We start from the raw sequence: 27,638 nt of genomic DNA, 5'->3' as shown, positions 1-27,638 counted from the left end.
TATAGACCTATGTCCAAACACATCTGTGCATATACATAAATCCTTTACAAGAAAAATTATAGCGGGAAGCAGTATTTCTGATTTCGTTAAGAGAAGAGAGTGGGAATAATCTGAACAAGAAGGTTGTCTGTGTTTAATATGGAAAATACATTTGGCACGCTGCGAGACTCATGTTTGAAAAACCTGGCTGGAAAGAAAGTCCTTCTCTTTCAAGAAGTCCTGGAAGCAGTGAGCTCCCATAAACTTCTGAATAACGTGGCCTGGTGATCATGTGACCACACAAGGTTCCTGTGGGACAAATCCGCCAACTCTTTTCAGACTCCGATGGAAAACTACTGCTGTAGCTACTGTATTTCTTCCACAACTCTGTGGGCCTCTTTCCTTCTTTGTGTGCATCTCTTTGTATTTCTCCCCTCCTTCTCTCTTTCTTATTAGCCTGTGTCAGCATATTCCATCCCGCCTTCTTTGCCTTTCAAACCTTCTGCATGGAAAGACGGGGGGGGGGGCACACGGCATTGTTGGAATATGTGTCGGTTGGCCGAATAGGCTCCACATGCTCAGTATTATGGCGCAGGATGTGGCAGACATAATCCACTCCCTCTTCATTTTAGTTTTTTTCTCAAGCCTCCCTCCCTATCTTCCTCAGTAACTATCTTTTGCTCTTTTCTTTATGGATCCCATTTCTTCTCTTTATTGTGCTCTATTTCGCGACCCGATACCATGACAGGCAAATTAGACTTTAGTAATGTATTACGACGTCTGGCTTCCTTCTTAAACCTGAAATGCGCTCGATGTGTGGCGGTGTTGTAACTTCAGTTGCCGGTTTGCTGCAGCAGTCAGAGTTTGACTTTATTCCTTGGCTTATTGCAGCAATAACACAGACCAGCAAACTGAGGAGCTCCTCACACACACCCACACGCACACACACACACACACACACACACACACACACACACACACACACACACACACACACACACACACACACACACACACACACACACTCACACACTGTTTTATTCATGCTAAGCTGAAGCTTCGGTTACATTATCAGCCAACAAGAGCCAGTGTTGGGTATTAGGCCAATTTACTGGTACACACCAGTGTACCGAGGCTTTTAATGACTATCAAGAGGGGAGTCCCTTGCACTAATTCAGTGCTGTGTGCTAGGTTGTGTTTTCTGTGACTGCCCATTCTTAAGCACATGTGTCTCTCTCTTTCCTCACTGATTGACTGATTTATATCGGCACTCATGCTTGAAATAGAATCCACGCGCCTGTCTGCAGTGAAGATGCAGGGACTTGCCGAGTGTATCTTTCCCTCTGCTGTGTGTGTGTGTCAGATTTTCAGCATTGCATGCATAAAGGTTCACTGACTGCGACTCTAAGGTGAACGCAAGAAAAACCAAGACAAAGTACGTTTCTTTCTCTCTCGTTGTCCCTCTTTCCATCCTCACCCACCGCAACCGAGCTACCCCTAATCAACACCCACCCACCAATCTAGTCTATTCCCCTCTCTCAGTCCTCCCTTGCTCCCCCATCCCTCATCCTCTTAGGGGAGCACGGGAGCATGCAGTGGAAATAACAGAGCCAATAAAGACACTGCCAGAATCCATTTACTCCCTGCGCCTCATGTAGTTGCTGATGGAGAGAAGGAGTGGTGGAGTTGTTGGAGAGAGGAATATGGGAGGGTAAAATAGAGAAAAGTCCACCTCTAACCTGTCTACAGCTATGGATGAAGGAGTTGGTGGAAGAGAGGATGCAGAAGGCACTGGCTTTCGGGGAAGATGAATGAGGGAGGATGGAGAAGGAGGGCAGGATAGAATTAAGATGGAGAGACTTGGATCGCGGATGATAATGATCATTTTGGGAGGGAGCATGTGCACACGCATATGGAACCCCCTCCCTTGATCCCTCTACCTTACGCAGGGGTACCTGTGCCGGTCCTGGAGTACCCCCTAGAGGGCTTTTCAACAGGTGCAATACAGTCCCACGCGACTTGAGACTTTTATGTACGTTAGCAACATAAATCTCAAGAGTCCTCAGCTGTAATTAGACTGGATTACCTCTCTGGTCATTTTCTAATTATAGGAGCTTAAGAGAGCTTGATTGAGAAGACCGACCTAATTCTGGAAGTGGCGTCCAAATATGGAACAGGTGCATTAAAAATAAGGGCAGAACACAGTTAAAGTTGAACAGAAGGCGAAGCAAAACTTAGACCACTGACAGAATAGAGCTGGTTAGAGCATGGCCTCGAATCTCGTAAATCATGGATTGTTTTCAGACCACCATACGATGCCGGTTGACTAAGTCATTGATCCTCCTTTTCAGAAACGATCCCCCACGGAGAGCTGGAACTCGGCCAGACCCTCCAACCTCACACAGTACTGTATGTGTGATTGTGATGGATCATAGCATCCCATACACACACCCGCATACAAACATACAAACACACACGCCAAGCCTGTAAAACTGGGATCAGTCTAACCAGGCCATATTCAGATGCCTTGTGTTCCCTGTCAGTTTGTTTAAGCGCAGACTGATTCGAAATGAGGCTAATTTTGCTGCAACCCGCGCCTCCACAAAGGCTCTGGATTTTTACGATATATCAGTTGTCAAACCGCCACGGCAATCTTTTACTTTGTTTTATTGTTTTTCATTTCCCTTTTTTTTTATTATGATGAAGCATTTATGATCATGTCTCTCAGGGTTGTCATCACAATTTAGTCCCACCAGGCACGGATATGAATGGCTCATATGCATGTGAACTGGAGCATTTACATCAATTCTCATTGAAACTGTAGTCGCATGCTGCTGCGTGGCCTGATTTTCTTGTTCGCACAGAGGAGCTGGGAAGAATTGCAATTGAAGACAAATCTGTTACCCATATGCAGCTCTCAGGAGGCCTTTGAAACAGCATCCTTTCATGTATAATACAGAGACCTTCAAAATAATTGCCTCTTTCTTGTCAATCCTTTCTCTTTATTTTCTTCCTCTCACTCACGCACAAACAGCCACAGCACCTTTTAAAGAAAGATCTAGAAATTATTATATGCAATTTTCTTTTCCATCAGCAGAGCACTATAAAGCAGAAAACTTTAGCAGAGAGATTTATCTTTGTTTCTTAATCAATGACATTTATCGATGCTGACAATGTGGATCAAGAAAATAGCTACAAGTTGATTATGATTAAAGTATTTGTAAAGCAGCAAGGACAAAGTGTACCTAAAACACAGTTTGTGTGTTTAGGGGGGACATAATTCTGTATATTGGTTTCTCTCACCCTATCTTCATGAAGACGCATTCAAGGTGCTGAGGCAAAGAGAGTCCAACTTTAACACGCCCCCTCAGGTGCACCCACTTCACCCAAAGGAGGCAAGGGAAGGCAAGGCAAGGCAAGGCAAGGCAAGGCAAGGCAAGTTTATTTGTATAGCACAATTTAACAACAAGGTAATTCAAAGTGCTTCACATAAAACATTAAAAGCATAAAAAAAATATATATACATTTACACATAAAAGGTCAGTAAAAACATATAAAAGATTTAAAACGCATAAAAGGTAATTTAAAACATATAAAAGATGGTCACAGTTACAGAAGTTACAGTGCAGTTTACTGAAAAGCAGCGGCAAATAGGAAAGTCTTTAATCTTGAGTTTCAGATGACCTGCCATTTTCTGGAAGTTTGTTCCAGATTTGTGGGGCATAAAAACTGAACGCTGCCTCTTCATGTTTAGTTTTAACTCTGGGGACACAGGGCAGACCTCTCCTAGACCATCTGAGAAGTCTGGATGGTTCGTAGCTGAGCAGAAGATCTGAAATGATTTTGGTCCTGTATCAGCTCAGTGCCGCCCTGCCTGCCACGCGCTCGCCTCCAGCCTCCAGCCGCCTGCGAACGCGGACACCTTGTGTGAATCCCTTTGGACACTTTCTGTTAATCCTTTTGAACTTTGTTAATAAACTCCTGTATTCATTCACTCAGTCTGCCGCTTTTGGGTCCTCCTCCTTGACGATCCGTAACAGAATTATCCGGCCAAAAATGGACCAAGCGGAGACAGAGCGCATGAGGCACGCCCTCAGAAACCAAGGCACCCTGGTGGGGCAACACCACACCACGCTGAGGCAGGTTCTGGAGCAAGTCCGGGATCTCGACACCAACGTCCACCAGCTCAGTGGCCGGATGGATTCGCTCGCGGACCGGCTCATTTCCCCAGCTCCCGCCACAGAGTCACCGCCTGCAGCTCCGCCAGCAGCGGGTCCACCCGGCGCTTCTACACCCCCGCCACGAGAGCCTTACATCCCTATTCCCGCCCGATACCCAGGTGACTTAGGGACATGTGCGCTTTTCCTACATCAGTGCTCTTTGGTTTTTAATCAGCAGCCTAATACTTATTCCACGTCTCATTCTAAAGTTGCCTTTGTGATGAGTCTGCTGTCCGGGCAAGCTGCGGCCCGGGCTTTAGCGGTCTCGAGTCAGCGACCCGATTTGAGCACAGACTAAAGGCGTTTTTTCGACGAGATGAAGAGGGTTTTTGACCATCCCGTTAAAGGGAGAGAGGCTGAGGGTCAGCTACTGAACTTAAAACAGGAGGGGCAATCAGTCGCCCAGCATGCTGTTACCTTCCAGATTTTGGCTGTGGAAAGCGGTTGGGACGAGTCCGCTCTCCAAGCTGTGTTTTTAAAAGGTTTGTCAGGTGATATAAAGGACGAGTTAGCGGTGAGGGACCAGACCTCGTCATTGAAGGAGCTGAAGGAATTGGCCACCCGTCTAGATAAGCGGATGAGAGAGAGGCGTAGGGAAAGGAAGGGCAGGCAGAGGTTCCGCTCTTTCTCCCACTCGCCTGTCTACTCCGCCACAGCGGCCCCTTCACCATCGCCCTTCCCTCGTCCTGCCCTACCGGAGACCTTCCCCGAGGAGCCTGCCCCGGCATCTCCTGAGGAGCCCATGAAACTGGGGCGAGCCTGGCTTGCTCCTGCAGAGAGACAGCGGTGCCTGCGCAACCAGCTCTGCATCTATTGTGCCCAGGAGGGACATTTTCTCGCCCGATGCCCGGAGGTGCCAAAAGACCAGGCTCATCAGTGAAAAGGGGGGCACTGATGAGCCGATCCTCCTCCTCCTCCGCCCGGGTCCAAGTTAAAGGTATGTTACATGTCAGTCACAACAGACAATTCCAGTCCAAGCTTTAGTAGACAGTGGGGCGGACGACAACTTCATTGACTCTAGCCTGGTCGAGCGACACGGCCTCCTGGTGACTGAACTAGAAGGCCCAAAAGAGTTTTTTGCCCTAGATAGCCGACGATTGAACGTCATCACCCACAGAACTGAACCACTTAAGCTAACTTTGTCGGGCAACCACCAAGAATATATTGAACTACATCTCCCTTGACCCCCATAGTCCTCGGGTTGCCCTGGTTAAAAAAACATAACCCCCACATAGATTGGACGACGGCCACCATTCGGAGCTGGAGCAACCTCTGCCACACACACTGTCTTCACTCTGCCACTCCTGAGAGAAGCCCCAGCGGTCCAGAACGGCCAGAAGAAATCGACCTGACTAACGTCCCTAGTGACTATCATGACTTATGTGAAGTTTTCAGTAAAGACCGAGCCCTCTCACTTCTGCCATACAGGCCCTACGACTGCGCTATCGACCTACTCCCAGGCTCCCCTCTTCCGACCAAAAGACTCTACAACCTCAGCAAACCGGAAAAAGACCCGATGGAAACTTACATCAACAACTCCCTGGCGGCAGGTCTCATCCGCCCATCCTCATCCCAGGTGGGAGCCGGGTTTTTCTTTGTGGGGACCCTGCGCCCCTGCATCGACTACACAGGTTTGAATGACATAACTGTAAAAAACAAATACCATCTCCCTCTCATTGACTCTGCCTTTGGCTCCCTTCACGGGGCCAAAATCTTCTCAAAACTGGACTTAAGGAACGCCTACCACCTCATCCGAATCAGAGAGGGGGACGAGTGGAAAACGGCTGGTGGTTGAGGAAGCCCTCCAGCCTCACCCAGCCCCAGATGGCTGCCCTCCTGAGCGGCTGTTCGTTCCGGCGACTGCCAGGGCTCCGGTGTTGGAGTGGAGACACTCGTCAAAGCTAGCTTGTCATCCGGGCATTCACCGGACCCTCTCCCTCATTCGACAGCGCTTCTGGTGGCCGTCAATGGCAACAGACACCAGGAAGTTCATCGCGGCCTGCTCTGTCTGCGCCCGGAAATAAATCCTCTCACCGCCCTCCTGCTGGTCTCCTGCATCCCCTGCCCATCCCTTCCCGCCCCTGGTCCAACATTGCGGTCGACTTCGTCACTGGACTCCCCCCAATCGGAGGGCAACAAGACCATCCTGACCGTTTTTCTAAGGCTGTCCACTTCATCCTCCTTCCCAAACTCCCTACAGCCTTGGAGACAGCCGACCTGCTGGTACAGCATGCTTTCCGCCTGCACGGCATCCCCCAGGACATCGTGTCAGACCGGGGTCCCCAGTTCACCTCCAGAGTCTGGGTGTCCTTCTGCCAAGCGTTGGGGGCTTCCGTCAGTCTCACTTCAGGTTACCACCCACAATCCAATGGCCAGACAGAGCGGGCCAATCAGGTTTTGGAGTCCTCCCTGTGTGGCGTCTCGTCTCCCAGCTTCCTGGTCGACACACCTGCCCAGGGTGGAATACGCCCACAACTTACTAATCAGATCTGCCACCGGACTGTCACACACGGTTGTCTGACTTTTACGTGAAGTTCCCTGACAAGCCAGGCAGGACGCCAGGTGGCGTCCGTTAGGGGGGGAGGTACTGTCATGGCTGGGCTGACCCGATTTATTTGGGGACATATATTTTTGTGCACCCTGCTCTTTTCTGTGTTTTTACTTTCAGTGTGGAGAGGAGGCGGGGCTGACCCACTCAGGCAAGCGCAACGAGGCACACCTGGTTCCCATCTTCACCTAATCTGCTCCATAAGAAGCCAGCTCTGACTCCACTCCTGTGCCAGATAATTCCGTCTCATCGGTAGAGCTTGTCACCAGTGTCCTCTGCGTCTTGGTAACACGTTAACATTTGAAGATTATCTTGCCCTAACTCTGTTTTTGTCCTCCTCGTCAGCTCGGTGCCTCGCCGCCCTGCCTGCCACGCGCTCACCTCCAGCCGCCTGCCTACGCGGACACCTTGTGTTAATCCCTTTGGACACTTTCTGTTAATCCTTTTGAATTTTGTCAATAAACTCCTGTATTCATTCACTCAGTCTTCCGCTTTTGGGTCCTCCTCCTTGACGATCCGTAACACATGCAACTCAATGTTTGTTTATTTTTCTTATTTACTATGAAGGTTAAACAAATTACTGATAATTAGATGGATGAAACGCGTTTTCGCTGATGCAATAATACATTGTTATTCATTAAACTATTCATCAATACATTAGAATTGAAGACTCCACCTTTAACAGACGTGAAATAAATTTTTATACATGCTGATTGTCTCTCTTATACTACCTTTAGGAAAACATTTGAATGCAGGACCTTTAATGTGCAGTAATAGTTTTACTGTTAGCCTAATTGTCAATATGTTTACTTCATAAGGAAAGTTTTGAGATGTAATTATTTGACCAGTGCCAATACGAACATTACCAGTTACAGAAATAGTTAGAAGTAAAGCAAGATGGCATTTGCCTGCAGCCCCCCAATCAGTAAATCCACCCTGAAAAACAGCGACTAGTCGCGGTCAGGGAAATACACTCAGTGGAGGTATTCATTTAGAAATAGGCGAGCTGCAAGAAATCACACTGAAAATCTATTAGAAAAACAATAAAAAAGACATAATATATTTTATTCCCCCTCTCCCTGCTGTTCACCTGGAGTTTCAATTTTACCAATGTTTACGTGATGAAATATCAGAACCGGCCCATGCACTATATTTATTTAGAAATTGCCTGGTGTCACTGCTGTTGATAGTGTAATTATGTACTTACTCCACACATTTGTCAGTTGTGTCCTACCTAAACAGAGGGCGACAGAGATGAGCAGGCAGACACACATGCACAAACAGACAGACATTAGCTTTGAGGTGCTTCTGCCCCAAGTCTGACATTAAAACCACCGCTGTTATAAAGTAAATGGATTTAATTAGTGGAGGTATTTTTGCGGTAACATTAGCAGGCTAGACTTCCACAATTTGAGTTGGAGACTGGCCCTGTCGTTCCTGCAGGATCTGCTCATGCTCATTGACTACAGGGAAGTGAAGAAAATTTCTGTTTTGTATGTTAGTATTTACAGCATTCTCGGGCAGAAACACGCACAGTAAATTACACTTAGCTGAGGTATTAATTTCCAAAACCACCACGTAAACTGCATCTGACAACATGCTCGACTCCAAAAAAAGTACCAAGTAGTATCAAGAACTATATTCATGTTCCATTGAAAATGGATTGATGAAATTGAGACTCAAAAATTCAACCTAAAACCTTTCTACCAAGAATAATAAACTGACCCCTGTCTTATCAGGTTACTTTCTGTATACACTTTTCTTTCAGAATTTGTGACAGAAAAGTCACATTTATGAACCAGAACAAATCAAATTTTTGAATTTTGCACAAGGCCCACTGGAAATTTCAAAGAGGGTGTTTCAAACTATACATCCAGAATGATGTTTTTCAAAGGAAGCTTTTTCATTGCTATTCAGTGATGTTTAAATTCCCACATGAACTACTCCGCAGTGTACTCCGCACACACTCCGCACACACACTTGTCCAGATGTCTGACAGCGGCTAAATTACTTTGTTTCCACCAATGCTGTTAGCTCTGAACATGTAGTTCAAAGGTTGCAGTGTTGCTCTACAGCTGCAAAAGTCATCGATGAAGCGTAGTTGTTCCTCTCACCCTTGTTCAAGAGACTTTACTGAAATTCAATGCAATTGTCAAGCCTTCTCTCTTATGCTGTTTGAACTTTTTTTCTTTCTCTGAGCTAGAGGTTAAAACTAATGAGAAAGTGAAAGATAATGTCTTGATGGAGAAGTTCCTCTGAACAGAAGACAGAAAAAAATGTCTTGAAGATGTGAGCACTCCTCAGCACCTATTCAGCCAAAGCAGAGGAGGGGGAAGGCACGTAAATCAAATGCCAAAGTGATATTTATTTGCCTCCTCAAATATTTACTTACTGACAATAAAGGTGGAATTTATGTGGCTGTTAAGACGAGTGTTTCTGAATGGTCAGGGGCTGCAAGCAGGGCCTCTTTATGGATTAGCAATAAAACCCAGTGATAAAACAATATGGAAGCCGTGGACCCGGCCGTCAATCAAAGGTAAGTATGATAAGCAAGTTAATTAATTTTAACAGAATAAATTCTTCTCAATAATGCAGCAGTCGTGGGTGTCATTATCTGTACTTCTTGTCTTAATGCAGCACTTCAACCGAGACAGCCATGAATCGAACCTGTAGAGGTGAGGGAGGATAGAGGAGGGTGATGGTGTGTGAGTGTGTGTGTGTGTGTGTGTGGGGGGGGTAAACAGAGGGTTGGGGGCTGCTGGAAGAGCTTGAGATTATTAGAGAGATGCTCCAGGCTATTTTTTTCCAGCACTGTGGACAAGGTGATGTCACTACATGCTTCACTGAGGGATCTCCCATAGAGAGAGGGAGGGCCAAGGGGTTGTTGAAAAGAGAGGGATAGATAGGCAGAGAGAGAGAGAGAGAGAGAGAGAGAGAAGGAGAGATTAGGGAGCACCCAAGAGAACGACATAGGGGGGAAAAGGGGAAGTAGAAGAGGCAGAGAGAGAGAGAGAGAGAGAGAGAGAGAGAGAGAGAGAGAGAGAGAGAGAGAGAGAGAGAGAGAGAAAGAGAGATTAGGGAGCACCCAGGAGAACGACATAGGGGGGAAAAGGGGAAGTAGGAGAGAGAGAGAGAGAGAGAGAGAGAGAGAGAGAGAGAGAGAGAGAGAGAGAGAGAGAGAGAGAGAGAGAGAGAGAGAGAGAGAGAGAGAGAGAGAGAGAGAGAGAGAGAGAGAGAGAGAGCGAGAGAGAGCGAGCGAGACTTGGGTTTTGGATTGCACAGCAGAGGGTGGGAGAGGGGAGGGGAAAAGTTGGACACGGACAATCTTGCAGAAACTTTTTCTTCTCTCCTTTCTCCGCAGAAGAAGCCTCAGGAAAAGAAAAAGGTCAAGGGGACAAAAGACACTTTGGATTACACTTGATCTGCTTTTGCATCGCTTCCCCAAGATTCCCCTGGATACTTACACGCGTTCATTTTCGGATTAATGCGTTCGCAAATTTGTGGATGTATCCCTAGTTGAAGGTATGGCTTTTGTGGACTTTTAATGACGTGTCTGCGATGCTTGATGTAGGTTTTAAAGACGTCGCAGTGACTTAAGATTGCAGTTTGTAAAATGACTGGGAGTGGAACCTAGTTTTAGGGTCATATTGCAACGGGGCTATATCACGTGGAAATGTTTTATACAGCTGGTTGCAAATAAATACCACAAACTCACTATTGAGCACCATAGGAAGCCTACAGCACAAGTCCTGCGGGGTTATCACACTAATCTTTGTAAGATGTGTCATATTTTAGGAGATAATCTATTATAAAATAAAAGCATCATACACCCACTTTCTCCCAGTGGGGATCATTAAAGTTATATCTGTGGAGTAGCACTGACACATTGTGGAATTGTTGTTTTTCTCTATTGGATCTTGCGAGAAACTTTTTTTTTTTTTCAAAAGTAGCTGGTATAGCTGCTGGCAAAAATGATGCTGATTTTCCATTCATCTCCAAGCCCGGCCTTAATACAACACTGAGTTGTTACTGTAAAGCTTTGTGGCTGGCATCCAACCCGTGTGGTAAAAAAACGCCTCTGAGCAAGCACCATGTCTGGATCTGCAACATGCATATCATTTAGGCTAAGTAATGTTTGAGCCAATTCCACTCAAAATCGAACTTTTTGCCTCTACCTTTGGGTGGTGGAAAGGGGAAAATGCTGGGGAGGAAGCTTGAATGCCACAGTCACATCTGTTTTCCTCATTACCCAGCCATCCCATGTTTGCTGGCTTTTGCATCCTGTCTGCGCACCCATCTTGAAAGTTTTCTGCGAAACCCCAAACCCTGGAACAGCTTAATGGTGCTTGTATTTAATTCACCAGAGCTGCCTCTTGAGAGAAAATAAGATTGATTTCTCTGATCAGAGGTGTCAGTCTCTCCAGTGTTGCCTCCGCACCTTAGGTAAACAATAGATTTTTTTTGTTGAAGGGTCATCTCAACAAAGACAGGATCTAAAAAGCTGTGAAACTCATCTGCAGTGTCTCCAGGGACGCCCACCCTCACCCCTGCATTAATTGGATGGACTCCCTTTTTAGATCCTGGAAAATAAAACCCTGTAAACATTGCAATTTCTACTACACATTAAGTTTTGCTCGGTTAAGTGGCAGTGTTTAGCTGTGAGCCATGCAGTATCTGTTTCATTCACTGCTTCCAGTTCTAGCCTGTGCTATATGCCTGCAACTAATTGTATCATCCACTTGACTTTTTGCTTATTCAGGTCAGTGGTGAAGTGAACATTAAGTTATCAGAAATGGTCAGCCTTCAGTGGGTCATCTGAAGGCTCAACGATGCATAGCACAGGCTTGGGGCCAACCAGTTCATGCCATCAGAGTAGTAGTAGCACTTTACATCATTACTTCTGTAAATGGACCAAAAGTGTCGATGGCAGTGGAACTTTGAGGCAACACTGAGCAGAGAGAGAGTTGTATGTATTAAACACTCCCTCCTTCTGTTCACAATCTGTACTGGCCTGTTTCTCATTAACAAATATTCAAGTCCTGAGCAGAACCCAGTAGTTACAACCAGTATAAACTTGCCTAAGTCTCCGTTGAGTGTCGTACAGCTTTGGATATTGGTTTTCTATCACTCTCAGTCAGTGAATATCTTGTGTGTTTACCCCCCCGAGTTCCCTGTTGTGACAGGCCTGCAATGTCAGGTTAGGCCCGAAGCTCATCCAAAGAGCCACAACTGTACGTGTTAATTTTGTGGTGTTCATGATGACATATCAGACTTGCAGTGAAAAGAAACTTCTGACTGTCAAAGAAACATTCAACAGGAATGCTCTGATACTCCCCTATCTGACAAATATAAGTCACGGCGTGCCTGAAAACATGGCAGCATATTGACTGATGCCGACATCCATCCATCTTTTTTGTTCGCCCAGTGTCCGCCTGTTGGTCTACTTCTTTGGTCCGGACAGAAATATCTCAGTATCTATTTGATGGATTGCTTTGTAATTTTGTACAGACATGCATGGTCCCCAGAGGATGAGTCTACTGATTTAAGTGATCCTCTGATTTTTCCTCTAGCGCCTGAGGTTCACATTTAAGGTTTTGAGTGAAATGTCTTTTCAACTATTGGTTGGATTGGATTGCCATAAAATTTGGAACAAACATTCATGTTCCTATCAGGATTCATTGAAATTTTAATCTCCTGATTTTTCACCTATAGTGCCATCATCAGGTCAACATTTCATTTTGTCCACTACTTTGGTTTATAACAAATGACAGATGCCAGCTGTATTTTGTGTTATGTTATAATTGGTAATTAGCATGCTAACTGATTAAGATGGTGGACATGGTACCAAGCATGGTAACATGCATACCAACATCAGCATGTTAGCATTGTCACATTTAGAATTTTTGCATGCCGGTCAAAGCATATGCCTAAAGCTTTGATCATACTCCAGGATGGACCTGAACAGCTCCGGACTTGCATGGGGACAGTGGACATGCATGTGCGAGTGGATGCCAAGGTGAGGACATTTACCCACAGGTTAAACCTTGTGATGACACTGGTGTCACCGATTACACCAGGCATTTTGCAAGAAAAGATATTCCTTGATGACGCTCAATCTCTGTAGAGAGGTTATCCGGATCTCTGGCCTCTTCAGTTGAGCTTTTGCTGTGGAGTCAGACTGCACCTTTACAGATTGCCTCATTAAAGTTACCAGGTTCTCTGTTGGCATTGACTTTGAATCCAAAAAACTGCACAATAGATTATTTTGCTTTTGTAGTTTGACACCAATCCTACGCCATCGTCTTGTTCAGTCAGCTCTCCTTGCTCTTGTCAAGTGACTAGAGAAATCAGACTCCTGCTACTCTGTGCTGTGAATGCTACTGCTGTACGAAGGACACGCTTTAAGTTCATAATTGTAGTGTCCTTCGTCTGTCAAGTATGGATAATACCCTAAGTGTGAGTTGAATTGCTTGTTATATTCGGTTAAACAACATGAAAAAGTCGAGAAATAGTGTATGTGACCTTTTTAACAAGAATAGGACCATGGATGAAGAATACAGTACATACAGTGCAGACGACGCACTTGTAGTGCTGACAGTTTTGGGCTACACGCACACATCCCCAGAGAGGCCCACACTGACCCTTGAATACCTCGCTTTATGATTGCCATCTTGGATGCTTGCTTCTGCTTACTCCAGTGGAGCACGGTGTGATAATAGCGTCTCATACTGTATGTTAGCCTGTAGTCATAAATATCTTTCTACCTATGTGTTTGTCTGTTTATCTTTTGTCTCTGTGATCGGTTCTGTATCTCTGCCCCCCTTTTGTCTTCTGTGGCACAAATGCTGTATGAAGGTTTATGTAGTATGCATCTACATCATGTCTGCTTTGTATGCAGGGCATCCGTGTTATGGTTGCATTCCAGGCAACTATCAGTGGACTTTCCAACACATCCTCTGCTGAGAGTGGACTTTCTCTGGAGGATACAGTCAAGGTCACGACCCCACAGACATATGAGGAGGTTGTTTTCGCTGCCCAGCACACTTGACTGTGTGTGTGTGTTTGTATGTGTGAGATGGACCTGGGTAGATTGTAAACAGATTCCCTGTGAGAAAGCTGTCCATCACTCTTCCTGTAACAGAATGGTGGGAGAGACAGCTGGAAAGGCAATGAACCCTGAAATATTACATTACATTACATGGACACATTTATGCAGGGTTTTCCCATTTAAACAGATGGAGAGTAGTCTAACAGTGGGCTGCTGGTTCACTGTTATTTAATCATCCGTGTCTGGGCGGCTAATAAGCAATTCTTATGTCAGGCCATAGAGAGGACATGTTTCATTTAACTCTGTCAGAGTGTGTTCCTCTAAACAGGCTTGTGTTGGGTCTGTTGTTCCATCCGTAAGCAGTGGCAAAGATGATGAAATGTGTGACTACAAAAATTGCTAAACATTGAGCACAAATTCCCTCCATTGTTATATAGGACAATATCAGTGCTTCCTTTGTCTGTGTATTTAAGCCATAAAAACTACTTGAGCTGGTAGGTGTACTGCAAATAGACAATAACCTTTAGGTCTAGACCTAGAACCAAAATGATCCCAAGAATTACTGAGCAGGTCTGCATCTTCAAGAGAGACACATTGTTGTCTTAAAAAAAACCCGTCCAAGCTGAATTTATGGCTTGAGTTGTGATTGTCAATGTTGATCACAGCTTCTGTCTGCCAGCATTTGTCTTCTGGCTTTTAGTGCTGGAAAGCTTTCAAATCTGTCATTGTTTTCCTTCCTGTATTGGCTTCATACTCAGTGACCCGGCCTGCTTAACAGGCTCAAAGCCAGCCCTGTGGCCAAGCCTGGTGGCCTAACTCCATACTGCCTTTATCTGCTGTGGCCAGCGGGGTGGCCTGTGAAGCTGCAGATGGAGTGCAGAGAGAGACGGAGAAAGAGAGACATTCGTAGCAACACATATTAGGAAGCCTATTAAATTGTTTTGGGATTACGGCCAGATAATAACAGCAATGAGCTGTAGCTTTTCCCTCAGCCTGAGTTCTCTGGAGTGTGATGCATTATGTATTATGTACTTTGTGAACTTTCTTATTATTGTGATCATGTGGCATGAAGCTTATAATAATGGCTGCAGCTTTGGAGTGCTCAAACTCAGCCATCTAAAGGCTTTGATTAACCTTCCACCCATCCAACTGCAGGATTTCTTTTTTTTTTTTTAAATGTTCTTTGCTCTGTTTAGGTTGCACCTACTTTTACATAAAAAGTGTCCATGTTGTCATGTCAAGATCTAGATCTTTTCTTAAAATTATTAACTGGTCTTTCAAAATGGTGAAGAACAAGAAAAGCAACCACACCTTTAGCCAGCAGCTCCCCAAAATTGAATGCATAATTCATAATCAGGAATATGTCAAGATGTCCTCGTTATTTTAGATCATAATTTAAACCACTGGCCTCCACCACATTATGGCTGCAGGCAGCCAGGTCAGACTGGATGGTATTCACACACTGTCCTCTGCCGGGCAGGAGCGCCACAATGTGTACCCCCAGGGGAACGTGGGGGTCATTTCTCCTGGCAGATGGAACAGGTCTGTGTACAGAGACAGTCTGTTCGTCTGCCTACCTTGAGGGCCCTGCTGTACCTGTAAACACTGCAGAGTTATGGGGTCCTCACACATGCTGAGGGCAAGTCCAGGTCAGCTGGGATGTGTTTATGCTAGTCGAAGTGGGTGGTGTTGGTGTGTTTTTGTGCGTGCAGTTTTGTGTGTGTTGATGAATAAGGACTAAGGGAGTAGGGCTGTGGAGACTGAATATGATTATTTAGACGTGGCACTTAAAGTGTGTGTGTGTGTGTGTGTGTGTGCTTGTTGATTGGCTACGTGGAAGCATCTGGTGCAACACAACTGGCTCCAGTGGAATAGTCTCCAGATGTGTTTGTGTTTTGGCCCCACAGTGTGTTTGACTGGGGACCAACCAGCCTGCATTGTGCTTTGTTGTCTTGGTATTTGTTTGCAGAAGCATGTGTATATTATTTTTCACTTTAGAATTCTTTCTTAGATACAGTCTGTGTGTGTGTGTGTGTGTGTGTGTGTGTGTGTGTGTGTGTGTGTGTGTGTGTGTGTGTGCACTCATAGACATATTCACATTATCTGTGTGTGCTTGTGTGTAGCAGCTGCCCAGTCAAAGGCCAACCAGATGGATGAAGTAATGACTATGATCAGACTTTATAGAGTTATACTTCTTAATGAGGGACATTCTGGTTAATTCATATGCCACTAACAAAGCCTGCATCATACCACATAATTAACACATCAACTGTGACGGACTCATAAATATACATCACCGTCTATTTAGGAGTCAAGCATAATGTGCAGCTGTCAGGAGAGTGAGCAGACTGGGTGGTATTCTGACAAAATGTAGGAAGGATTTGACTTTTTTGACTTTCTCTTTTTCTGTTTGTTCATCCATCAGCTGGTGGTGACGTGAGTTGTTTTCAGTGGAGCAGAACCATGTGGCTTCTCTGCTCCTCCCTGACTCTCTTGGCACTCAGCTTTGGATCATGTGACATGCTGACATCAGAGCAAGGTGAGTGCCCTCTTTCCTCCTTGATTTGTTTCTAATATATTGGAAAATCCAGTAGTGGTTATAATACAGGAGAGGAAAATGCAAAGGCTTATTTCTAAAAATGTTCAACAAAAACAAGATTTAAAACGTTTTGTGACTGTACCTTACACGGTTGCAGTGGAAAAATCTCTACAGACAGACAGACAGACATATAAACTCCTGGTAAAATACTCCAACCACCTCTGTTGTAGTTCCTGCTACTGTAGGTGAACTCCAGGACCACATCTTACACAGACACACACAGAGTCACAAGATGAAAACAATACCAGCGTTGCTGTTGCGGATGGTAATAAGATTAAGATGAACATTTATTCCAAAAAGGACGTACACAATCAAATCACTGCTTTACATTTATAGCCACTGTGGATGTATAGCCAACTGTTTCTCAGAACAGTCCTTGTATCTTCATTTAAATGCTAACAAGACAGTAACAAAACCATTATTACAGTTAAAGCCAAGACAACTTTCTAATCTGGAGTTGTATGCTTGACCAACTCGTCATGCTTCGGAACCCATCTAAGTTTGATGTGTGTATGTGCCCCATGGCTACACTGGAGAAAGACTGTAATTAATGCGTATGTGCGTTTAATGCTGGTGAAGGGTGGCAAGGTGGTCATGCAGTGGCAAGGAGGTGTGTGTGTGTTTACTATGTGCGGTTTTGTTCCTCCTCATAGGCCATTAATCTTACTGGGTATTTATGTAGGAGGTACATTAATTTTAAGATTTTGAAAGTCTATTGGGGTGGGAAATAAGAGGCAAAGTGTTCAAAATGAATCTATATTTCTGTTTTGTTTTATTTATTTATTTTATTCGTTCCCAACTGTCATACTCCCATATCACATTATCAGTGTGTTCTCTTGGGCCGGCTTTGTGATAACACTTGGGGAGAGGGGGGGCGCAATCCTTCATAGCTCCTGGAGCTCTGAACGAAGCTTGGTGGAGAAGGGAAGTCTTGGGAGACCCTAGTCAGAGCTTTTCAGATGAGACTGAGTCAGCTTGCAGCTCCCTTGAGTCCTCTTCCCCAGCGGTTGGAAGAAAGTGCTTTCTCAAGTGCAGCTATAACACTTTGTCACAGCAAGTACCACACACACGCACACACACAGACAAAAGCTCACACATACACATTCTTCTGACTCATCCAAATCTCTTTACTCACTGGTAATTTGCTGACATTACACCAGTTAAGAAGGTTTAAGTAAAACTAGTGTTAGTTGAGCTGGATGATTGCACGGCAGTTCTGCAGTGTAGCCTCTCCGCCGGAAAGACTAGTCCCTACAGTTAAATTGCTGAGATTCCCACCCTTTCGAAAACTGGTGCTGATATGGTTTTTTTGTGCACCATAGACCCTGCACAGTCTACAGAAATGGGTTTGTGTACTGTTTTTGTTTTTTTTACTCTGTCAATGAATTGTAGTAGTAATAAGCGCATTTGCAAAGAATCAGTAGTTAGAGAAGACGAGCAGCGAGAAGCAGAAACTGGCGTAACAGAGCCTGGTTAGGGGTACAGCTTGTTGTTTAGAAATGGGTTATATATAATTAAATATCATACTGTATGTTGACTTCTAAATTGAGAATTGATTATATTCTTTAGTCCCTTATTGATGGTAAATACTACATTACTTCATATACAATTTATAATTAAATGAAATTGCAAGTGATGTTAAAACACAATAAAAGTCTCTTAAAGTCTAGTTAAAAGTCTGTCTTCATGCAACACAGTCATGCCATATGCCCGTACATTGAAATGGTTGCTGGTCACTGTAATCATGCGTCCTTTCCGTAGTGGTGTAAATACATAACTTTACAGAGCGACAGCACTGTAAGAAAAGGGAGACAAAATCCACACTCCAGTGCAGAAAATTCATTATAAAGTAAATGCAAAGCTAGTGGGAGGGATCACTAGTCTAAAGGCCTAATGAGTCCCTAGGCAATAGGTACCTTTTGAGAAACTCAATTGTGTTTCGATTGCAGAGAAGGATCTAATTTGAGTTCCAGGGATATTTTCCAGGATGGCATGGTGGTGTGGTGGTAAGCGCGAAAGGGTTGCTGGTTCGAATCCAGGCTGCTGCCCTTCTATGTGGAGTTTGCATGTTCTCCCTCAGTGCGTTTACATGCTGTTTAAAAACACGATTATAATCGGGTTGAGGCATAGACTGTATAAAAAATGGACCTAGCCCCTCTGTCCAGGCCCGTTCTCTCAACTTGGTCCAATCATATTTCCCTCTTGGAGCCGCCATCTTGTCAGACTTTGACTCCTCCTCATTTCCTCTTACCAAAAAAGGGCATTGATGTGACATTGGGAAGAGGGAGATATGTCCATCCGGCTGATGTATACTGGATTAGCCACATTCGCTCACATTAGCTCCACCGCCCGGGAGCTAGGCTAACAGATACGTATACGGGAGCGGGAGTCCCGTGTCTCTAGTGGAGATTACACCGACTAAGATATGAAATAAAGTTTGAAATGAAAAAAAAACACCGGCTCAAGGAGTCTAGTGCAGGCACTCCCGTGTCTCCAGTGGAGATTACACCGGCTCTGGGATTAAAGTGGTGGGAAGCAGCGTTTCTGATCTCTGATTTAAATTGATATTCAACACAGTACCATGCCCATACACTGTAAAACACCCTCACCCTCACGGCCCGAATCTTCCCTGTGCTCCATATTAGCATCTAGTGTATGTGTCATAGATAGTAGGCTGTATTGCAAGTCATGATGCAAGTGCGGCTATTTATTTAGCATAACAGAGCTAACGTTAACACGGTGTGTTCCTAAACCATCTGTTTGTACAGTTGATCGAAGTGCAAACCATCTCGTCATTCATGTGGTGACACCAACACATGAATGACCGCAGCTCAGGTCGAGATGCAGGAGTTAGCATGCTTATCCTGACAACTAGCCTCCGACGAGAAGTGAGGGCCAGCGGCTAGCAGTCACTCAAGAGGCCGCGCCCCTAATTATTCATACATTTTAATCTTCAATAAAATAAAAACTAGCCTGTTTTTGACCCGAGCATAGAATAAACCAGGAAACAACAGCGCCGATAACAAAAATAGAGCGTTATCTTTAAACAGAGGGAGGACTTTTCAACGGCAAGTAATATCACTACCAAAAAGACCCGTTTTGGTTGTAATTCTGTCCAAAGGTGAAACAGAAAAAAGCTGCATTCAGTCCAGCTGTATGTCGGCGGAGCGCTACCTACTGTACCCAGGTCAATTTACTGCGTCATTTTCCTATTCAACCCCCTTTCATGTATACGAGGGGAACTTCAATAATCAGATCATCAAGGCCATTTTCGGACTACTGATGTGCATGTAAACACACTGCATGTCTCTGCATGGGTTCTGTCTAAACAAATGCAGCTGTTGAATGTGAGTGTGAATGGTTGTCTCTGTCTGTCTCTATAGGGGCATTTCCACTATGGTCGACTACCCGGAATGAGTCGGGTCTATCTCGCCAAAAACACCCCTAATTTGCATGTGAGTCGCTCAGGAGGCTGTTTGACCAGGTAGAAATGGCCCTGTCGGAGAGCAGGGCCATTTTGCACCTCTTCTACCTCTTTTGTCCCCTGAGATATACCCGATTGCTGATTGGATAACACTAAGCGGGATGTGACGTGCAAAGCGGGATGTGAAGTAGTACTCTTGCAACAATAACCCGCACCATTTTTAAAAGCTGGCGAAGCTTTAGCAAGCACACTTTTATCAAGTATATGAAGCAGCAAAAATCAAAGAGCAAAGTTATCGATAGGTGGACCGGCAAAGAGGTCCGGGCTATGTTGGTTTGCTTGGCTCCTTCCATCTTGGCGTCTCTTCCTTATTGTTCACAGCACGTGCTGTAACACTGAACAGCTGATTGTCAGCGATCGAAACCCATTCAGAGTGCTACGTCACATCCGGAGTCTCGTAAATCCGTCTCGGGCCTTTTTTTGTAATGGAAACATGGCAAGTGTACGGCCATTTGAGAGGGCTAACCCTGAGACTTTCCGAGCAGCCACTCTACAGGGCTAGTGGAAACCAAGTCTTCGACTAATGTGCCCTGTGATAGACCGTTGTCCTGTCCAGGGTGTACCCTGCTTCACGCCCAATGTCAGCTGAGATCGGCTTCAGCTCCCCGCGACCCCGTCAGGGACAAGCAGTTGCAGATGATGGATGGATGATGGATGGACACCCCCAAAAGTACCTGCTCTGGCATAGAACTCAGGACAAGGGGAGAACATTTCTCAACAACATTTAATAACATTAAAAGAAAAGTTAGGCGTTGGCTTCCCAATTCATTTAAAATAAAGAATACTTTTTTTTTTTAAGTAGAAAGAAAAAGAGAGGTAGAGGGTGGGTGAGCAAGCTGGGAATGACAGAGACAGGTCCTTGGATTAGTACATTCAGTAGTAAATACTGATGCAGAAGTAAGTGTCATAGCAGTGAGACAAATCCTTGCTTATTTTTTTTCTCAATGTGTTTTTCTTAGATGAAAAAAGGCAGGCACACTGAACAGCAGGGGGCAGAGTGTTGCCAATGTGACCAGCAATAACCCTTGTTAAAAAAACATATTACCAGGAACTTCTTGATGGAAATGCAGCTTGAGTTAGCAAAATCCAGAACAAATGGCATGCAAGTGTTAACTTAGTAACACAGACTAGTAACACAGTCAACACATTTTGTCAGGATATCAGAGGGGGATTTACTATAATGTGCAATAATGTAATAACCAATGAAATACGGGAAAGAGGGTGTCAGATTTGAGCAGGAATACTTAAAATTGTGTAAGCATTGTTATTTTTTTGTTTCCACCTGAACAATACTGGCAAGAAATGAACCTGAGCAAAACACTTAAAACGTGTAACTGTTTCCAGGTGGCTGTTTGATGACTGAGCCTGTCCTACTGTCTGCAGAGAAAATGTGCATTGCAGTCAAGTAATATTGAGTCAGATCTCAATACTGCCCAGTGCTTATAAGTGACCAAATTTGGAGCTTACATGTAACCAACCAGTTTCCTTTTTAAGTGCATTTTGCCCCTTTCTCTGATGGTCTCATTCAGCCTCACCTACCGATATACACGCACACCTAAAACACACACACGCACACCTAAAACACACACACACACACACACACACACACACACACACACACACACACACACACACACACACACACACACACACACACATACACAGGTTACCAGACATCATGTCAACACAATTTCATTTGAGAAATGTACAGATCTCTGCATGTACTGTCTAAGTTTATTGTTGTGAGACATTTGTAAATGTGTGTCATGAGTCCAGACTGTGCCTGTGAATGTGTATTGAATGTGGGCCAGAGGCCTACAAAGGGGAAACTGAGTGAGCTCATTCCTCTCAAGTGCAGCACTTTAAATCTTTCCACTCGTCAATGCTGCAGTTTTATCTCTGGAAAAAAAACAGGAATGTTCTCTCTTGTACATCTCATTTGGCGAACAGGGCAAGTGAGACACACACACACACACACGACTGCTCTCTCTTCCTGTCTCAAACCCTCCTTTTCTTCTTTTAGTATCCTCTGAGTTTGTAATTTTCCCCACACTTTTCATAGGCCACATTGAATCATCATATTGAGTCAACTACACCACTCAGCATGCCCCTCCCCTTCCCATATGTTGCATGTGTTTAATAGCTCCGGGACCTGGAAGTCTATCCCTCTGAGTCTGACTTTCTGCTGATCAGCAGCCCAGTCCAATTATCTTGGAATGCCACAGTGTGTAAAGCACATCCAATAACGGCTATACCCTCACTTATTACAAACTACACACCAGACACTGGGAGCACACTTGTGACCTCTTCTCCCTAATGAAAGCACTCTGCCAAGTGTTTGCTGCTCCAGAAACATAATAAAAACTCAGGGCAGTTGGGTTCAGTAGACAATGGCCACAACAAAGCACTGGTACCTTCTGAAGGTTGTTAAATATCTTGCAAGATGCAAGAAAGGTCACACATTAATTCTTTTAGCTGGAATATTGCAGTGGGCCAGCTAATGCCTGCATAGTGGGCTCTTTGCCTAAGTTATATTGGAGTTCCCTTACTTCCTCCATATTAATGCATTTGCATCAATGAAATCATCCAGGTGTTTGACGCCTTTCACTTGTACACCCTACAAATTAAGTGCAAGTCTGTATACATTAAAAAAACAGTATTTCACTCCCATAAAGATACAAAATGTGCTGATTTTTTTATCTTTGACAAGGTGGAAACTTGGGGTAATGTAGCAGTGTGCTGCATGACTGCTAGTGTAGTATCATTACCTGTTTTGGCAAGACTCAAACACGGCCCATCAAAGAGGAAGTGAACCCAGCCAGGACCATCCAATCTCTTTAAGGGCATACTCACACTGTCCTTCCGTACCGCGACCCGGGCTTTAGGGTACTTGTTGTTGTTGTTAAATGTCCGCGCATGGTCCGTCCTTCTATTTACATGTCCGAACAGGCGGACATAACGCTACTGCCGTAGGGCTCGTGCTCGTGCTCGTGCTCGTACACATGCGCACGCTCGTGCTCGTACATTTGCAAACGGCTCCGCTAAAGCCCACCTCTTTCAAGCGGGCCGTGGACGGCTCCGCGCAGTTATGAAAGAGGTGGGCTTTAGCGGAGCCGTTTGCACATGTACGAGCACGAGCGTGCGCACGTGTACGAGCACGAGCACGAGCCCTACGGCAGTAGCGTTATGTCCGCCTGTTCGGACATGTAAATAGAAGGACGGACCATGCGCGGACATTTAACAACAACAACAACTGTGTCAACTGTGATGCGGAGGTGGAGTGTTTACTGCAGATTTGGTCCGATGAAAATATTCAAAAACAGTCGACAAGACGCACAAAAACTCCGAGGTCTGTGGAAAGATTTGTAAACAAAGCCACACACACGCGATCAATGCGTGTGACGTGTTACGGCGTGATGGCGTATGGACAGCAAGAAGCATTGGCCGGCCCTGGCAGTGTGAGTACAAACGGGGCTGGGGCGCGGGGGGAGAGGGAGGGGGGAAAAGTACCCTTAAGTCCGGGTCGCGGTCCGGGAGGACAGTGTCCTTTTGGCTGCGGCCAAAACCGTTTTTTCAGCTAAAGCCTAGTACCTTTAAACAGTGTGAGTGCACCCGCTCCGCGCTCAACTGCGGCCAGCGGGCCGTCCACAGCCCGCTTGAAAGAGGTGGGCTTTAGCGGAGCCGTTTGCACATGTACGAGCACGAGCGTGCGCACGTGTACGAGCACGAGCCCTACGGCAGTAGCGTTATGTGCGCCTGTTCGGACATGTAAATAGAAGGACGGACCATGCGCGGACATTTAACAACAACAACAAGGGCGGTGAAAGGTTCACGTTGGTGTGATGCGGAGGTGGAGTGTTTACTGCAGATTTGGTCCGATGAAAATATTCAAAAACAGTTGACAAGACGCACAAAAACTCCAAGGTCTATGGAAAGATTTGTAAACAAAGTCACACACACGCGATCAATGCGTGTGACGTGTTATGGCGTGATGGCGTATGGACAGCAAGAAGCATTGGCCGGCCCTGGCAGTGTGAGTACAAACGGGGCTGGGGCGCGGGGGGGAGAGGGAGGGGGGACAAGTACCCTAAAGCCCGGGTCGCGGTCCGGGAGGACAGTGTGAGCAGGCCCTTAGGCTACATGCAGCTGCTAGAAGGATCCTGGAGTGGCACTCTGCTATGTGCTAATTAGCTTGTCAAAAAGCAAGCACTTCCCTTTGATCACAGCTTGAGAGGAAATGGGGTTCAAGTTCTGCAGTATGTCCTCTGCCAAACTGCAAAGTGCCTGAGTACGCAAAAGTCCAGTAAAATATCATCCTTCCTCTGAATTATGTAAAAAAAGCTTGTTTGTCCCATGAGCATGAGCAAAAGTATCATGCTCTTACAAGTAAAACAACATTTAACTTGATTCACAGCTTCAAAAGTGGTAATTATAGTTGTTTATCCATGGGATTTAGCCTCAGCCTCATTTTTTTTCAGTTGTGCTTTGTAAACCTTTAGGTTTGTACACATGTATTCTAACGGCTTAGCATGCCATTTACACTGACACTGATTCTGTTAAAGGTAGTTCATTTTACGAGCAAGCTGTTCCCACATATTTTTTTTTTTTAATTTCCATTTAAGTGAAATGAATGTATCAAAGCAATGGATTAAGTGTAAATGTATAATACGAATGCAGACAATTATCGCCCAGCTGCAGTTCCTCACAGCTCTATGGAACATTTTAGGATCTTTCAGCTCATTGTTTTGATTTAGTGGCCCGCTACTTTACTGTGTTGTTTGAATCTCATATGTCACTTTAGCTTCCTCATGCTAGCTGAAGTAGGCAGTTGTTTAACTTTAACTTTTAAGGTCATATTATGTGAATGTTGTGTTAACAGCTTGAAAAAAATAATCTAAAAATCAAAGTTTAAAATTATATCCTAGAAGGTATATTTCATTAGCTTTAGCACAGCTTTATTTTTAGCTTAATGCTTACATGTTAGCATGCTAAAGCTTCATGATGTTAAGTTAACATGTACTGTTAATGGTTTCAGTCAACTGAATGGCTAGATTCTGAAAGATGATAAAGATTATTTAAGAAAATACATAATAAGTTCAGCCAATCATACTATGTAGAACATGACAAAATTAGTCTGAGAAGTCCTTAAATGGCCAATGGAGAGACGACAAAGTCTTTAGGGTAAAACCCACCTAATGAAACTAAACATATTAACTTCCCCCCTCCTCTGTTCTCCTTTGTTCATTCCTCTTCCTCTCTCCACCTTCTCCTCTGTTCTTTTGCTTGACTCTTCATTGTGCTTCCCGCTTGCCTCTAGCCAGGACTACCCCTGACAAAGCCTTTATCTTGATTTTGTCAGATGGAAATGGGGCAGTGATGAAAAACAAAAGAGATAAAAGAGAGTAAGCAGCGACGAAAGGTAGATCTTACGATCTCATCACTTCAAAAAACCTGCAATGGGAGATATGAAGATAGGCTCTTGGTGTATATGTGTGAATATGTATGTGTTCTTTTTTTTTGTGAAGACAGCAGTGTCTGTGAGCTGCAGAGAATGCACTTTGTGCTAAGTCAGCAGATAAGGTTTCAGAATGGACCAGTCGACTTATAAATAAAGCATGTGTGAGTGTTGTGTGAGTGAGACAGAAAAAAAGGATGTAAGACAGAGGGAGCATTAGAGGGCTTATAAGACTGCTTGATACTTCTACTTTATCTGTTACTTTGTTCGCAAGTCACATTCAATTGATACACTTTCTTTGATTTTTCATCTCAAGTTTCTCTCAGCATACCCTACTACAACGCCACTATTGGACATCTTTTTTTCCCACACCTTGATTTGTACTTGCAGATTGAAATAATAGAACGGCACACTGTGTAGGCAGACAGGCTGAAATGTGCTGTGCTTTGAAACAAGTTTTGTCTTTTGAAACCAAGATGAGCAGAAGCTGCAGGGTGTCAATTGATGAACTTGATAAAAGGTGATGAAGCGCTGAATGTGATTTAATTCTTTCTTGAGCCGGCCTCCGTGAAATTAAATTCCTAACTCTTAATTAAAGTCAGTTGGATGTTATTATTTAAGTAATTACATTACGCTTTTCCCCCAAGTTTTGATTTGACTTCCAATCACACACACAGTGCATGCTGTAAGGCAATTCTCCATGCAGTGCACTCACCATTTCATCAACAACTCAATCCATAAAATTAGGAGTCACAAAAACATTACTTTTGTTTGAAGTGCAGAGAGCTTTTTCTTCAGGATTTTTTGTCTTCTTCTCATTCATAGCAACAATCAATAGTGACCTTCAAATGAATCCTACATTTGAATTAGCACCTAATCTTTGGTTTATGTCCCTGCATACACAAGGTTGTCAGCTAAGCCCACTCACCTTAGTCACTATTGCCTTTGTGTTCCCACAAAGCTCAATTCACAATAACAGTGACAGATTTACTACTTGAAATTTGCAGCAATTTTTAAAGCAGTGGTTTGCTCATCATTTCTCGCCTACAATATATTTTGTCGGCTGAAATGACAACTAGCTACCTCTGGCTGACTGACATCAGCTCATTCATTAAAAATAAAAGGGTCTCATTAAACATGCACATAGCTATGATGTGGTAGAAGACTGAGGCTAAAGCTGCAGGTGGAGTAATAAAAGTTTGGCTATAGGCCTGCTTGTTGGAGTTCCCAAAAAATATTTAAAGAGCAGGTCCAAATGATTACTCTAAATTCTGATAAACTAGCAAATTTGATTCCATGCAGTGGGTGTTTGAGTCCTGAACAGACATGTTTCTAACCAGATAATAATATAGTTGGCTAATGGCGTGCCCTTTGACTTGAAATAATGCTAGGTTACTAGACTACTTCAGGTAGCCCATTAGCCAGGCATGCTGATGTTAGCAGCTTACATTAGAGCAGTTAACATGCAGTTGAACCTAGTCCATACACTTTAAGTTTTGTGTTTTCGGTTTTGTAAGAGTCATTTAAAAAATCCTAGAATTTAGCTAGCTAGTCACAGAATGAAACTGCCATGCTGTGTAAGCATCAACACCTAAGTTAGCATTTAGGTAGATAAGGGTTAAGGTTAGGCTGAAAGATAGCGTTTATGTTAGGGTAACATCTCGTATTTAATACATGATCCTTAATGAATTACAAAGTAGATTACTGATGTGTTTGGCCTCATATTCATTCAATAAAATACCATGTTGTAGCAGGGATCAGATAACTGTCAAAGTGTTGAAGCCTGATTTTTGATTAAAATATCTAACCTTCAGCTTTGGCAGAAGGCCCACATTAATGGCTATGAATATCACTCACAGCACAAATAAAATAATGAGGTTTGATGTGTGATTAACACAAGGCACCACCTGCTTCCACATTCTCTGCTGTCATAGTACAATAAAAAACAAAAAAGAACTGTGCCCTGTAGAATGTCTTGCTTGGGGCCTTGGTCCTTGGCCCCAAAGAGATCAATTAACTATGGATCACAGGGTCCATGTCTACCTGTACAAGCCCAGTTTTTCTACACATCTCACATCTCCCCTCTGTTGTGGGGCAGGCCGCTCTGACAGGCAACACTTTTCTCTGTAACCTCCCCTGACAGGGTGAGAACATATCCATCAATCGGAGGCTACCGCGACAGACAAGCCTGGTGCTAGACAACCTGTCAGACCGGGGCTGTGTTCCTCTCTATAAAGCTTTGCCCTCAATTCATCTCACCATCTTTTTTTTACTCTTTCACCCCCACCACCTCCCCTCTACTCCT

At 44.4% G+C, this 27,638-nt stretch overlaps 1 protein-coding gene across 3 annotated transcripts in view; it reads left to right on the top strand.

Moving 5' to 3' along the window:
* Window positions 1-10,056: 10,056 nt before the first annotated feature.
* Window positions 10,057-27,638, top strand: part of col16a1 (collagen, type XVI, alpha 1) — a 73,788-nt gene continuing 56,206 nt past the window's right edge. For all 3 annotated transcript variants that reach the window (XM_083925631.1, XM_083925632.1, XM_083925630.1), the window contains exons 1-2: window positions 10,057-10,269; window positions 16,221-16,334. In XM_083925631.1, coding sequence (XP_083781757.1) covers window positions 16,259-16,334 — 76 coding nt within the window. In that variant the 5' untranslated portion in view covers window positions 10,057-10,269; window positions 16,221-16,258. The remainder of the gene's footprint in view (window positions 10,270-16,220; window positions 16,335-27,638) is intronic.

Source organism: Echiichthys vipera, assembly GCF_963691815.1.
Source record: "Echiichthys vipera genome assembly, chromosome: 13".
NCBI lineage: Eukaryota > Metazoa > Chordata > Actinopteri > Perciformes > Trachinidae > Echiichthys > Echiichthys vipera.
Note: the sequence above shows the minus strand (reverse complement) of the source record. Positions and strands in the feature narration are given on the sequence as shown.